Raw genomic sequence first — 15,771 nt, forward strand, 5'->3', positions numbered from 1 at the left:
GCAGGGTCATCCCATTCATGGCTAGGTGGTCCAAACTGAAGCCCAGTAGCCGCGTCACCACCATGCCGTAACACCGCCGCACACCAAGTACGGAAAATTGCTTTGTAAAATGGGCACGACTCAGAGTCTGCCACAGTGTAGTCTCAAAAGTTGATATAAAATTTGTAAAATCTTACAGTAAAATAATTGAGCATATTGTGTAATATTGGGGAACGCTGCTGTTAAAGCTGCAAGGCCTGGAAATACAGGGTGCACCCTGCGCCAATAGTACCAACCGTTACATCCCGTGCTGGCGATCACTGCTGCTGATTCAGGCATACGGTAACCAGGAAGGGAGACAGGCATGTTTTGGATTCCCATTTTGCCCTTCCTCAGTGGTCATACATACAAACAAGAATATTAAAGACAACACATCCAAGAAGACACCTACCATGTATTTTTACCTTAAGATGAAAAACTCTCCTGTGTGGCTTGATAAGCTGCCTAATAATACAACGAGGGGTCTCTTCGCTTACTGAAACCGTATCAACCTGAATCTATTATCTATCTGAGCCCAAGGTTTCTGGATGTGTTTGTCATCAACCAGTGATAAAACATAACAGTAATCACTACTTGAGGTTACACCATCCAGAATCGTGTATGGCCCCTTGTTGGTCATTTATATGACTGTGTCATCAATTGTATTTCAGTTTTGTGTAACAGTTTGTATTATTTTTAAGGTACAACCTGTATTTCAGGTATAGCTTGTATTTTTAATGAATGTTTAAGTGAACACTATACAATACATATAAATTGCTTTGTTACAGATTTTACAGTTTCCAACTCAACCTTTAAGGCTCCCTATATTCTTGTGGTTGAGTTCTCCCCCCCCCCCCCTTTGATGTTAGAATGGTGCAGGTCCCAAAACTAGCATTTAAATGGTGCAGAAATGGAGAAGGGCAAGATCCTGAGATATGGTTTGGAACAGCCCACTTCAAACCTTACTTCTGCCCAAGTTACTAGATATCTTAGTTAGGAATCATACCAGCTTCCGAACTGCCCCCCAGTAACAGTAGTATTTGCTGAGCTTTAATGCCCTACTATAATTGAAGGCCCACTGGAAATGGCTGTTAACAGTCAGTTCTATAAAAATAAAAAGAAATAATGTTGATAGCCCCTCTACTGTCGAGGGTGATCTCAAATTATATTTACTTCTGAGACTGGAGGGAGGGAGGGAGGTGGCAGGGTAGAATACTTGAGAGTGTTGGTCATTACGTCTCCTGGAAATAATGGTGTCATTTGGCTCCACTGGACATAACCCAACTATGTATGCATATAATAGGCTTAAGAAGGCCATGTAGAGAACTATCCAGAAAGTGCATGGCTAAACCAGATATATGTAAAACTATACAGAAAAAAGATGGCTTCTCCCTTTCCCCTCAAGTCACATAAAACATTTGGCAATACCTTTTTGATCCCTCATTTTACCATGAGGTCACTGCAATTTCACCTCCTTCAAATGTTTCTACGCAGCTCATGTGTGGTTTCTTCTTTTTGGGGGGGGGGGGGTGTATTTATTTATTTATGTTTGTTTGTTTATTGTTTAAAGTGCACAATAGCCTGCGTCATTGCCTACGTCAAACCGGCACTTTTTCCTAAACTCTTGTAAAGCAGTCATTTGGACCCATTTGACACCAAAGACATCACACGGCCTTCCTGCCGGCAAGCCATGGTTTTAAAATTGAAGATTTAAAATGAAGATAAGAAGTGGGTTTTATTTCCGGAGCCTTTTTTTACTCCTTTACGCTTTGTAGGCTGGGAAAATAGCTTATAGTGTGTTGCTTGAAGAATCCATGAGCCAGCACCACTTTTCTCTCCCCTCCAACCTATACGACCTGCCCCCGGCCGGGCGCCTCTTTCTTTCTCTCACCTCCCCTGCGGGGGAGGGGATCCCACAAGCTCCCCGCAGAAGCGGGGAGCGCGCAGCGGCGACCCAGTCTGAGCCGGGTGCCTCTTTCTTTCTCTCCCCTCCCCTGCAGGGGAGGGGATCCCACAGCCGGGTGCCTCTTTCTTTCTTTCTCTCCCCTCCCCTGCAGGGGAGGGGATCCCACAGCCGGGCGCCTCTTTCTTTCTTGGGATCCCGGAGCCGGGCGCCTCTTTCTCTCTCTCCCCTCCCCTGCAGGGGAGGGGATTCCACAAAAGCAAACTCAGCGCATAGCCTCCTTCAGATCTTCTCCAGCCACCTCGGAACGTTTCGTAAACTCAATCCTTTCCATCTCCCTTCCTATTGGCTGCAGTACAATCCAGATTAAGCTTTGTTCTTTGCTGTTTCGTCTCCTGAGAGAGAATACTATCTTAACTTCCTCTTCTGCTCCTCATTGGTCTGTGGTTTCACCTCGGCTCGGGGTTAAAATGCAAAGTTCCTTCAATGAATTATGTGTGTAAAAGCTCTTGCCATATTTTTGGCGCCGTAGCTGCACCCAACAGATGGGTCCTGCCTCTTTGCGCCCCTGGGCGCACTAGAGCAGGGGTCGGGCGCCTCTTTCTCTCTCCCCCCTCCCCTGCAGGGGAGGGGATTCCACAAGCTCCCCGCAGAAGCGGGGAGCGCGCAGCGGCGACCCGGCCGGAGCCGGGCGCCTCTTTCTCTCTCTCCCCTCCCCTGCAGGGGAGGGGATTCTGGGAGCGCGCAGCGGCGACCCGGCCGGAGCCGGGCGCCTCTTTCTCTCTCTCCCCTCCCCTACAGGGGAGGGGATCCCACAAGCTCCCCGCAGAAGCGGGGAGCGCGCAGCGGCGACCCGGCCGGAGCCGGGCGCCTCTTTCTCTCTCTCCCCTCCCCTGCAGGGGAGGGGATCCTGCCCTCCCCGCTGAGAAGCGGGAGGCTGCGCAGATGCTGGCCCGGCCGGAGCCGTTTCTCTCTCTCCCCTCCCGTGCAGAAAGGGGCCGCCACACCGGTTTCAACGCCGCACCGCAAGAGCCACAGAGCCGTTTGCGGCCCGGTTTCTGTTGGTTCCGGACCTCCGCTCCTAGGGGCTTCCGGACGCGTCCGGCATAAAACATGTTTGGCACCGAGTAAATAAATTATTAAAGTCCCTGTAAAACAGCGAATTGCCGTAATAATAGCAACAATATCCCAATCTTAATTTTCGCAATTCACCCCAGGAGAGATGGATGGCTGAATCCCAGCCTTCAGATTGAGCCGGACTGGCATTTTGACGTAAAACTAATCATTACTAATTAACGGCAGCGTCGCGGCCACGGCGAAGTCGCCCGCACGGCCATTTTGTCTTAGGGCCGAAGCTCAAAGCACGGCTAATGCTTTGGGGCTGGGTCAGCGGCATGACGCTGACTTCCAACCTTCCCCCCCGGGAACGCTCACATTAAACGGTCCTGCTTGCCGTGGGGAAGAGGGCGCAGCCTCCGTGCAGGTTATGCGCCATTCTCTTTAAATGTCCCGACAGTGACTCCCCGCCGCCAGCACGTCGCACAGGTTAGGGGATACTTCCCCCCTGCCCTGAGCGACAGCCCGGAAGTCACAGGGCAGCAGGGCTGGTCCCCATTGCGCTGTTACGCCAGAGGCCGGATGACATGGCAAGGCGCTTGTGAAAGGGGTGTACGGTACCTGCCAGCCAGTCGCCGTTCTCAAAACCCCGGTTGGAAGCCGCTATTTCCCAAAAGCCTTGCTCGGGAAGCGAGGTTGGGAAGCAGCGGCTTTAAGCTGCCAGTTGGGAGCGAGGGCAGCGCGGAACTGCGATTAAGCTGCTGTGCTCCCCTCTGATGCGAATAGCTCCTTAGGGTCGCCGTTTTTGCCAACCCCTAGGTAGTTGCTACTGGTCTGCGCGGAAAGGGCCTTAGATTCTCTAATGTAATCATGAGTTTACTTGCAAGTAAAAATCACCGCCCGCCAAGCAAAACTCTGCGGTGAAAACTACTACTTTGCACCGAGTTTTACCAGTACATAAACCGACGGCGCCAGTAGTAGAAAATGTGAGAGGTTAAGAGGCGTGCCATTAAACGCACCGAATGCTGTGCTGGCAAGCGCAAAAGATCAGCCCTGTGAATGTCACAAATGGCGTCACAGGGAAACGATAGTTTATGCCGTGTGGTGCAGTGGGAAAGATAGAATGTTTTAAAAATGATCACACAAGGAGAGAAGGCGGCTTGAAAACATGTCAAACAAATGAATCATTATAAAAGGGCTTTCAGGAAAAAAGTTTTCAAGCTGGAAATAAAAGGTTGTCAAAACCAAACGGGGAAAAAAACAGTGCAGAACTCCACGGAAGAAAAGTTTAATTTCCTGCCCAGCAATATTTTACAAGTTGTGTGCGGAAAAGGCCTGTGTCTCAGCCTCACAAAGCTATTGTTAAGAGAAAACAGGAAAGAAAGCTGTCAAAATCTACTTGCAGGAAGGCCAGGATAAGCATGCGATAAAACAAACAAACCAGGTCGAAAGGCAGAAGTTTCCATTCCCCCATCACTCTGCGAATTACACAAGTTCTACATTAATACAGATATCAAAAACATTTCCTATTTTACATGCTAATACAAATTGGAGTTGTATTCTTTAAGGCAAATCTTATATTGATTTTGAGACTTGTCCCATTTAAAAGGACCTGTGTTGAGACTTTCCTGACAGTTTGGCACATTATTTATATACGTGGAAGTAGTAAGTTTGTCTTTGGTCACAGGAATGAATTTGGAGATCATAAAGGAATTCTAAGTACCTCACCCCCAGTTGGATGAACTCCAAAAACACTGGTGGAAAAAGACATCTTGTGATTACTGCACGAAGCAATTTTTTGGGGGGAGGGACAAGTAGTTAAAATGCCTCATACCATGCAACTATATCAATACTGATATAGCCACCCATTTGCTACTGATTAGGTGAAGGAAAAAGTTTTATTTACTTCACTGAGTAACTTCACCTGTTGACCGAGGTTGTTGCTTTATTTCATAGCAAGCCATCTTACACAATACCCCAAGAGTTTATAAACCAAACCTGCTACCTATCATCAAACGAGGACATAAAATTCACAAACCTTATTAATTACATGAGCAGTGCTGCAATAAATCACAGCTGACAGTGAGTCGCAAGGGTGGGAAACAAGCCCTGGCGTTCACTGCAATGGCCTTCTGAAGTTCCACTTGGTCTTGGCTTTATCTGGGCTTGGGCATCTGTGGGACAGGAGCTCCCTCTAGTGGGACAGAGGCTGAGACTGTCAGCAGGAGCCCCCCTTGCAGCCTCTCATCTACCCGCTACTCTCACATCCATCGCGAACAATCCCAAGAGCTATCCAAAGGGAGTATTCTTCTTTGAACTAATCGAGTCCACTGTGAGGTCACACCAGAAAAGTCCATCCCCAACTTTTCAAGCATGGTTGCCAGTTTGGTCTGACATCTGGGAACCTGTCAAGAAACAAAGGATCCTATGGCATATACAGCGATAACAGAACAGATATGTATATTTGTATTACTTGATTGTCCTGTCTGAAAGTACTACTGATTTTTAAATTTTATTTTATGTTATGGCTGGGGGATGGGGATTAGTCTCCATGTTGGACAGATGAGAGCGATAGCTAGAGTTGGAAAAAAGTATTCATGTCTTTACTTAGCACAAACAAGGATTATAACCATTTTATTGCTTCAACAGGCAGTGTTAAATTCTAATCTGGTCTGTGTTGTATGTTAAATGCAGATCTGTTTCAAATTCTTCTAGATTCTTTGAGTAAGAAGCAATAAAATGGTTAGAATCCTTAAAAAACAAAAATTCCAACAAATGATTCTAATATCTCTCTGTGCCAGAAGGAACGAAAATTCCTTTTTGGGGCCACAGTACAAAAAATACTTCTATTAACTTGGGAGATAAATTTAGAACAGGTGGTTGAAGAAAGAGGTCAGTGAGTTTTTATTTTGTCCTTTGCATTTATGATTTTCCAATTTCTAAAATTGTTTCTATAATTGCAAATCACCACAGAAGGATATACAGAGTACCAAAAATCAGCATGCACATTAGCAAACAGTAGTACATCTGTGCTACACTCTGGAGGATCAAACAGAGCTACAGTGATCCCTAGAATACACTGAGGGAAAAAGTTATTCAAAAACAAAACACAAGCCACCACTACCAAGGTAAATAAGTTGCAATAAAAAAAATAGATCTGCCGCAAGTGTTAAAAAGCAAAATAATACAGCAATAGGTATCCTACCATGCAGAATATTAGACAGATTGGAGAAGATACCTATCTTTTATAAGAAGTTCTACGTTTGTTTTATGTATCATATTTTATATTTAAAAATTTGATTTTGTGCCAAATAATAAAGAACCAATTTGGTTTAGTGTACTGGTATTATATATATATACTCTGGTAGTACTGGTATTATATATATAGTATATAATAGTATAATATATAGTATAATACCAGAAGTATATAAAATACAGTTAAAAGTAATAAAATGGGAATAAATTAGCACTTTAAAATGGTTGTCAAGTATAGAGCTACCATAAGTGTTATATGAGCATTGTAATCTCCAAGAAGAAAACGTATGACAACAGTAGGGTTAGAAATTTTCCTCGCCACTAATAAAGGGTGAATTATTTATTTGACACTCTAGGAGGACATGGGTAAGAGAGTCAATGGAGCCACAAGTTGCACTGCTCATCCCACCCTCAGGTTTGTCAAGTTACATGCCTAACTCTGTTACCTGCCAGCATAACCTTTCTGGCCATAAATCTTTCAGTTTTAAGCAAACAACAAAACAGAGGCTTCTGAATTTCAGAAGTGCACTATACCTAGCATGCTGTACCAATTTCAGTGGCAGATGGCAGCACATAGAAGAAAAAGAGTATGGATCTCTGTAAGGAGACTCAAGGTGGCCTACTAACTCCTTTCCCTTCCTCTCCCCACAACACACACTTTGTGAAGTAGGCGGGGCTGAGAGACTTCTGAGAGAACTGTGACTAGCTCAAGGTCACCCAACAAGCTTCATGTGGAGGAGTGGGGAACCGAACTCAGTTCTGCAGATTAAGAGTCCACCTGCTCTTAACCAATGCACCCTCACCTAAGCTCCTCTAGAGGTTCCTCTGCAAAGAGGCTTTCTGTTAGTCTCAATGCATACCTTCTAAAATCCTTGAACTGCCCTCACACAGAAAAACAGACTGCCAGGCTTTTACTTTACTGCAACATTGAATTTTTTGGATAAAGGTAAGAGATCCCAACACAGACCTTGTAAAAATTCCCATAGGATTTGCGGATATTGATCCACTTCTTCGCAAAAGAAGGATATCTAAGACGGCTGACACGACACTGGATATTCAAAAATTTGCTCATATCCCAAGACCTTCAGAAAGAAAAGATACATAATTTGGGAGTAAAAAGAAACCCAACTATAAGTATGCATGGGACAGAAACAAGCAGAGATGCTTTACAGAATCACTGAGTTCCACTGGCTGTAAGGACCTCAGTGCAAAACTGTATTTAAGTTATGTGTTTATGTACTGTCTTCAGAAAATTACTTCTCTAAGTGCTCTCAGATATGGAATTATCTTTATTGTAGGCACAATGTTCTGCTCAAGCACTACATGAGTGAAAAGTAGGGAGTGTTTGGGCATTTAACTATTAATCACAACATCCTAATCAGGTCAAAATTACAGGAAAACCTTTGGTTCCCACCTTAACCTTGTGTTAACACCTCCAAGGTTGCTTAATTTTGGCAAAATCTGTCTCTTCAGAGTAAATACACATGCATAACGCTTTACTGACCCATCGGTTAATATGGAATAACTGTATGTGCTTCCCAGTTCCTTCTGTTTCATCCAATCAACAGCTTGTTGGAGGACCACTGGAAATTCATCTGCTTTGTCTACAAGGTCCTGGAAAGATAAAATACCAGCAGCTTATGAATATCCAAATATTGTACACTAAACATTAAAGAAAGACTCAATGGTAAACACTAAGAAGTGAGACCAACTGGGACTGTTTGCCAAAAAGTTTGGCTGAAAATAAAGCTGGCGACACACACCAATGGTTCTGAGTTTCTTACAACATGCAGAGAAAAGTGACTATTTTAACAGTATCTCTACAGCCTGCTATAGCGTTATCTTAATTTTTAACACAAGTTCATTTGGCACTGAGCATGAAAAAAGGAAGAACAAGGGCACATTTACAAGTTCTGGTTCATGCCTGGGTGGAGTGACTCTATATCCAGATTTGCCAGGAGAGCGAGACATATAACACTAAAACTTAATAACAATAGTATTTAATAGCTGTTTATCATAAAGCAAACTGGAAAGAAACTAGCATAAAAATATATTAATGCAAAATATTATACAGAATATATTTCTGTCTCCATGCCAGGCATGAGCAAAGCACTTGTGGGATTGGTATGTAATCTGAACAGAGAAAGCAGTCAGAATATATACCCTTTGCAGTCCATTGAGGACCAAATGTAAATTTAAAATGTACAATCTCCAGACATTCAGAAAGAATGTGGCACAGGGAGTATACATATCACATGAGAATTATGTCCAAGCCCCCTGCCCTATCTCAAAGAGGACCCTGCTGGGTCACCATTCAGATTAATATCTGATACCAGTGTCTCTTGGATGTTTAGACATCAAGGATAGTACAACCAGGATCTGGAATGTCTGCAATAACTTAACCAAAGATTAACTCCAAGGTATAGCATTCCTGTAGCTCACAGCAGTATATTCACAAAGGACTATGGGACAGAGAACCAAAGCTGTGAATTCAAAGGCGTGATCTCAATTATTTAACATTTTGCCACATTACATCACCAGGAAAATTAGGCTACCACCAACATTACTGCTGTTCAGTGGTGCCTGGAGGGTCTGACACTTAAAGCAAGCCATGTTACCTTGGCAAATGAATTATAGTGAACTCTAAAATTGGGAACTAAGTAATATCATCAGGAACAGGAAACTGCAGAAAGCATAATCTAATTCAGTAGCCTCAGCCTGTTATAATCACACCCATGATTGTGAACTGTCATGGAAGAAGTCACCTGAGAGATTCCTGTCAAATTAATGCAGAAATCTGAAAGCTGAGGATTAATCTCTGGTTTCACGTATCGTTGAAATGTGTCCTCCTACAAAATAAAGTTAAAAGAAAAAGTAATTTAGCAACAACCTGGAGAAACAAATAATATTTGTTCTTGTTGTAGCATTTTAGTACACTAAAGAAATAAAAAACTAGCAATCTAATCAGAAAATACTGACATTTAAAAATAAAATCATAACATCATTACATATCATTATGAAGCATAAATGCTTTTAGAGTCTGGGATTCTTCCAGTTATTCTGTGTGATAGCATGCAAACAGGGTGTGATTCTGCATGTCCTCAGAGGCAAACAAAACTCCAGAAGTGTCCTTTTCCCCCAAATGAAAAGCAATCCTGCTTTTAAGACACAAACATGGTCGTCTGGCTTGGAACAGTGCCTTAATGCCCACATTATAAACAAATCTGAGTAAGAAAATCACTTCTGAAGAGACTATACCACCACACACCAATTTTGTGTCTCACGTTATATTTAAAGCAGATGTTATTTCCTGAAACGACAGAGCCACTTACTGTTTCTAGAGTCCGAGTATTTAATAAGACAATAGGAAATTCTATGATCTCGTGTGTAAATTCAGCCTGGTTGCCTTCCTCACAGGTTGCTTCAAAGTCAATAATGCAGATGTAATCATAGTAATTCTCTCCATCAGTGGGCTGTTTGTGCATCAACTTCTCTCTCTTATAGTAGTTTTTCAGCCTCTTCTTCAAGACATCTTTCACTCCCCTGCCAAAGCAAAAGGAAACCACGCAATTCTTTTGAATCACTAATTTATCACACTCATACTCTACTTTTCAGATATGTGGACTCCCAAAAGTCACTTCCAACTCAAATCAACAATTCTACAAAATTGAAACAACTGTTCTTATTCACAGAACATCTCTTTTTCCTCCTGAAAGCAGCAAGGTGGTAGAAGGAGCAATGAGCACCAAAGTCTACCCCCCAAGCCTTTTGCTGCCCTAGCTGTGGGAATGTTCACTAGCCATCCCAGAGTGTGCCAGTTTAACCCTCAGAAGTATCAGTTCCTGTACCTCTTGGGCCAGAAACCAAACAAGGAAATTGCTCCCGCTGTGCATTTGCAAAACAGAAGACACTTCAAACATGCCTAAAATACTCCCACAACACTCAGAATATCTTCTCTCTAAAGAAAGACTGACTTCTTCAAGTTTGCCTCAATGCATCACACAGCGTCTGAATAGTGGAATAAAATAAGATGACAGAACAGAAATATCAGCTATATAAACCCCATTAGCCATTGACAGCATCATTTATGTAACATATTGATTTTGCAAAACACTCTGTAATCTTTGTTCCACCTACTTAAAAGCCTTATTTTTACTACATTTTTATTCTATCCCTCCTCTAAGGTGCTCAGGGCAGCATTCACAGTTTTTTATCTTCCTGTTTATCCATGCATAAGAAGCTTGCTGGATCAGACCAGTGGTCCATCTAGTTGAGAATCCTATCGCACAAGGAGGCCAAACAGCTGCCCTGGAGGGCTAAAAAACAGGCCCTAGAGGTCAAGATGAAGCTTCTCTCCCAGTGTTATCTTCTGGCACTAGTATTCAAAAGTATACTGTCTTGGAATGTGACTAGTAGCCACTGCTGGCTAGTAGCTACTGATGGACCTATCCTCCAAGAATTAATCTAACCTCCTTCAAAAGTCATCTGTACTTATGGCCAGAAGAGTAGGGATTTGAACCTGGGTCTCCCAGATTCTACTATGACACTAACCTTTATACCTGCCTGGCTTTCTCATAGCTCTCCTACTAAATGAGATGCTATTACTTCCAGTTTATAAATGGGAAACTGAACTCAGATCACTAATGATCTTCCATTCATTTGAAGAAAAACTTGCATTCAGACTTTTCAGTTCCACTTTACATTTTCTGATGAAATTCACCACTTAGGAGTAAAAGCATTAGTTTGTAACAGCTGATATTAAGACCCAAGGAAGTTAGTCTTAGAACTCAGTTTGGGCCAACACCCGGTAGATCTCTTTAGCGAAAACAAAGACCCTTTGGAAATACAAATTGAATCTGATGACGGCACCCCAGATATCTCAGCAGTTGAAGAACGTGCCAAGATCACCATTGGACCATTTGAACTTTCTTTTGTTGCGGGACTGAGGGGCAGGAGCTTCAGGACATAATTCAAGGAAACAGCCCATCTGATAACCAGATGCCTGGGTGCATCGTCACCCAATTTTATGAATGGACACTCTTCGCTCCCTGCTCTGGAACTGTTGTAAAGTCTCGCGGGAAGACGCCTGACAGTGAGAACTCATGGTCCCATTCACAAAGTTGTAGTTGTACCTTTCTTTTTATGTGTTGATGTTTTCTTTATTGTTGCAAGTTAAGGGACCTGCCCCCTTACCCTCTTTTAATCTGTGTGTATAAAAGTTGCTGCGCTTGGCTACGAGAGCGCAATTCCCCTGCCTGAGCTGTAGCCACCACTTTCGAATAAAATATTCTGTTTTGGAGAACACTGGTTTCCTGCGCCTCACTACGCTGCCTGAGCTGAAATCACTTAATGTTACCTGAGCAGCAGCAGTAACATCCCCATGTTCTCTCTTTCTTCTTCAGACTGTGAAGGTCCCCATAGAATAGAGATCCGTAACAGATCTCTCTGTGTGTATAAAATACCATAAAATCACAGCCAGTTTATGGCAACCCACAGGGTTTTCCAGGCAAGAGACGAACAGAGGTTTTTTTTCCATTGCCTGCCTCTGCATAGCAACTCTGGATTGCCTTGGTGGTCTCTCATCCAAGTACTAACCAAGGACAACTCTGCTTAGTTGCTGAGTTCTGAGGAGATCGGGCCAGCCTTGGTCATCCACATCAGGGCCTCTATACACATTATATACATAGTACACAAACAAAAATGCTTACCTAGTGTCCAGCTTAAATTCAACGAGTTTAGCTCTAAGTTCATCTCTACTCATCCGATTGATAAAGCCATTTGTCAAAGAAATTTCTTTGTATACTGGGTCACTGAAGTCACTTGAACTAGATGTGGATTTTGTTTTATTATCTTCTTGACCATCAAATCTACAGCGCTGCTTCCCCTGGAAGATAGGGATATGAAAGATTACATTATTTAAGATCAACATTCTCCTCTTTGCCCCCCACAAATCTGAAAAATGATACACTGAATTGATGGCTTATTGATTTACAAAGAAATTAACATGAGACAGGGGTTCAGAAAACCATATGGTCATCCAAGATGCAGCATCAAAGTACGAGATCTTTCTTACCTTCACATATTCAACTTGCATGAGAGTTTTGAAATTAAGTTTGTCACATGTGAAACTATGGGACAATACAGGACTACACCTGAATTAAAATTTGGTGCATGGTCCATTTAACACGGCCAGGTCTGTCTGCCAATCGCTGATGGCACAAAGTGCCCTATAGGTTTTGCTTCAGATCTTAAGTATGCATCATCCTCAGTGAATGATCATGTCAAATATGGCCCTAGATGTAATATCAATGTATAATATTATAATATAAAAGGTCTACTCATTTCCAATGTAATCCATTCTAAAATAATCTGCTGGCTAAATTTAGGTCAGTAATATGTATTTACTTCATTTAAACCTCTCATGCTTTCCCACCAACAAGGACCCAAAGAGGCTAACAACATTCTCCCCTTTTCCATTTTATCCTCACAGCAACTCTGTGAAGTAGGTTAGGATTCAGGATAGCCAGGTCTTGCCCATTATTACTGGATACTTCCCAATGGTCAATACTATGAATTGGAGCTGTTCCCACACCCTACCTGCACAGGCTCAGTCTTATACATGGCTGGAGCACCAAGACAGAGTCCTAATGACCAGTACTAGCTCTGGATGATCAATGCCGATGGAACAATATTATCAAACAGCAAGGTAGTGTGTGACAATGTTGAACATCTAACTGGGGTCTTGAGGCATGCTTTTATAGGGAAAAACATGTCTTGGGGCAAAGGAAATCCTTTAACAAAGGATTTTTCCTGCTGTTCCAGGTGAGGCAATGGTCTTGAGTGTCAGACCATTGACCTGATGGCTGACCCATTATCTTGATGGGTTTTGCAGGCTGTTGGTCAATGAACAGGTAATGACCATTAATGGGGCTTACAACATAGATGGTTGGGAGAAGGGTGGGTCAGAGGAAGACTCTTGAGTTAAGTGATATAGACAAAAAGAGAACTGTTTCTGCCCAAGTATGCGGTTGTTCATATTCAAATGCTGTTTCCTGAGTACGTGCAAGGCATGGGGAGGGGGGTCATTTAGGCAGACTTGCCCAAAAGGTCAGACAGGGCAGCATTCCAGGAGCAAGACAGATATACACAAAGAAACATGCATAGGATTATCATGCTAACGCTTCACTTCACATATGATCTTCCATGAAGAATCCCAGGGTTGCTGCTGACCATTAGTACACCTCAGAACGCAAGAAGCAGACTTTTGTTTCCTTATACCATAGTGTCAGCACAGACCCTAGATTCCAAACTTCTCAATGGAAGACAGGAATCTTTCCTTTTAATTTATCCCAATTAAGATTTCACCCAGTCTCAATGGAAGACAATGAAATCTGTCCTTTTATTTAAAACTTGCTTTCAGATCCCAATCAGTCTTAATAAGAGACAGGAGCTAGGTTCCTAATTAGCCTCTATCGAAGACAGGAATTTGGTAAAGCTAAGATATCAAATTGTAATCAATTTAAAAAATCAAAACAAATTAAAATTAAAGAATTAATTTTATTCAGATCAAAAAGGGTCTGACCAGCACCAAGAGAAAATCACACTGAATGACAATTATCAGAGCTTCTTAAAGCATTTTTCAAGATGGGAGCCAAGAGTAAAAATGCCTACTAAGTCAGAACATTCATGGATACTTTCAACATGTCAGAATCTTCGTTATTCTCAAACAATAAGAACACACACTTCTAACAGGCTCCTATCTTGCAAACTAATATTGCCAAAGAAGTGGGTTAGAGAAAGACCTTTGTTATGTTACTTCTATAACTGAATACAATGGAGTTCTCTTTTATTCTGCTTAGTAATGATTTCGTGTTGGCAGCTTACAGCGTTATGGCAGACATGAAAATGATTTTTGCTCAGATGTATTTTTGCTCAGGTCCTGTTACCTGCTCTGTGACCAGAATAGGGGCTGGTGGTTACAATAAGGTCCAATAAGCAGGGTTGTCAACCTCCAGGTGAGTCCCAAAGACCTCCCAGAATTATAACTGATCACCAGATGACAAAAATCAGTCAGCCTGGAGAAAACGCCACCTCTGGAGGGTGGACTGTATGGCATCGTACTCTTTTTGAGGTCTTGCCCAACCAGATTCCAAACCTAAATAACCAAGCGTTTCCTAATCCAGAACTGGCAACTGTACTATGGAGCTTTTTCCAACAGCTCTCCTCACTCACACCACACAAGAAACATGAATATGTCCCTCAACTAATCTACTTATATACAATAACTAAAACACATGTCCAACAGTAGTTTTATCATCCACTCATTTCCAGATTTTGGGCCTCTTCCCATGCTATTGTTTTTGGATGTAAACTAAGTCTCCCTGTCCTGCAAATACGTACATACACACACACACAGAGTGAATCTGTAAAAAAAAAAGTCCAGTGTCACTTTGCCAGCTAACAAAATTGATTCCAGCATAAATTTGCAGGAGTCAGACCACACAGACAGTTTATGTGCTCCACTTGTTTTGTCATTTAAGATGTGCACTGTCCAAAGCCCTTCGGGGGAGGGGCGGTATATAAATTTAATAATAAATAAATAAAATAAATAAGTACACCTCCTCTTTAAGGGGTCTCATTTTGCGTTGCTGCTTCAGGCTAACTCAGCCACCCTTCTGGCATTAAGACACGTGTCTGGAAACTTCAGGAACACATCTGTGTTTAGTTTATTCTGCTATCGCACCAGGATCTCGCTTAGGGAGGAGGGAAAAAGATTCTCCTCACAACGTGGGATACTAATACTGCAAGCTCACCGAAAATGACAGCCTCTCAGGCTATTTAAGATAAATTGACACCGCCACTCCACCCAACTCGGGAATCAGAAGCTCGCACGAATTCACACATTACTGGGCCTATCTTCTTCTCGCCACTCATCTTCTGTGACCTAGACCATGAGGCTGAATTGATGTTTACTGCCATCTGGAAAGTAATTTAGACCTTAATATTTCAGTTGTATTTTAATGTTATACTTTGTGTAGTATTCTATTTTGTATTTTTGAATATACTTTATTGGTTTATAAGCCGCCCCGAGCCAGGCCGTAGCCTGGGCAGGGTATACATATAATATGCAATATATATATTTATATATATATTTAATTACGCTTAAAAAAAAACCGGGCCGCGGGGAAGAAAAAGGCGCGCGAAGAAAAAAAGCGCGCGCACGCGTTTCAAACCCCTCCCCTCTTCAATCGGCGGTTACCGCCCAACGGCTCCTGCCGGCTCACGTGACACAAACAGGGCACCACCACAGGATAGTACCGGCAGGCTTGATCCGTGAGATGTTATTCCGGGATGGGTGGCTGGGAGGGAGAGAGAGGGAGGGAAAGTAGTTCCCCGCAAAGACTTACTGGTAGGCTCGAAGTGCGGCCGGCCGTTTTTTCTTCTCTTTCGGTCGGTGGCGACTGTGGGACGTTCTCTTTTTGGTCCACCATCGTTGCCAAAGCACGAAAACCCAGAGCGGGCGGGCACCAAACAATTAA

The 15,771-nt window shown here is 42.8% G+C and overlaps 1 protein-coding gene across 1 annotated transcript; it reads right to left on the reverse strand.

Moving 5' to 3' along the window:
- Positions 1-4,249: 4,249 nt before the first annotated feature.
- Positions 4,250-15,771, reverse strand: ERI1 (exoribonuclease 1). Its single transcript, XM_048504671.1, has 7 exons — positions 15,640-15,771; positions 11,941-12,116; positions 9,565-9,775; positions 8,998-9,081; positions 7,737-7,846; positions 7,200-7,314; positions 4,250-5,382 (listed from the first exon to the last, which is right to left on the reverse strand). Exons 1-7 carry the CDS (start codon positions 15,721-15,723, stop codon positions 5,239-5,241), a joined length of 924 nt encoding a protein of 307 aa, XP_048360628.1. The 5' UTR covers positions 15,724-15,771; the 3' UTR covers positions 4,250-5,238.

The sequence above is a fragment of the Sphaerodactylus townsendi genome, linkage group LG07, assembly GCF_021028975.2.
Source record: "Sphaerodactylus townsendi isolate TG3544 linkage group LG07, MPM_Stown_v2.3, whole genome shotgun sequence".
Taxonomy (NCBI): Eukaryota; Metazoa; Chordata; class Lepidosauria; order Squamata; family Sphaerodactylidae; genus Sphaerodactylus; species Sphaerodactylus townsendi.

What these genes read in the sequence shown, in the direction of transcription:
- ERI1 (XM_048504671.1), bottom strand. Translation starts at nt 15,723, where the DNA reads ATGGTGGACCAAAAAGAGAACGTCCCACAGTCGCCACCGACCGAAAGA. An exon ending in GAATTTAAGCTGGACACTAG is followed by an intron (nt 9,776 to 11,940) that starts GTAAGCATTTTT and finishes TTGCTTTGGCAG; the next exon opens with GGGAGTGAAAGATGTCTTGA. An exon ending in CCTATGGGAATTTTTACAAG is followed by an intron (nt 5,383 to 7,199) that starts GTCTGTGTTGGG and finishes GTTTCTTGACAG; the next exon opens with GTTCCCAGATGTCAGACCAA.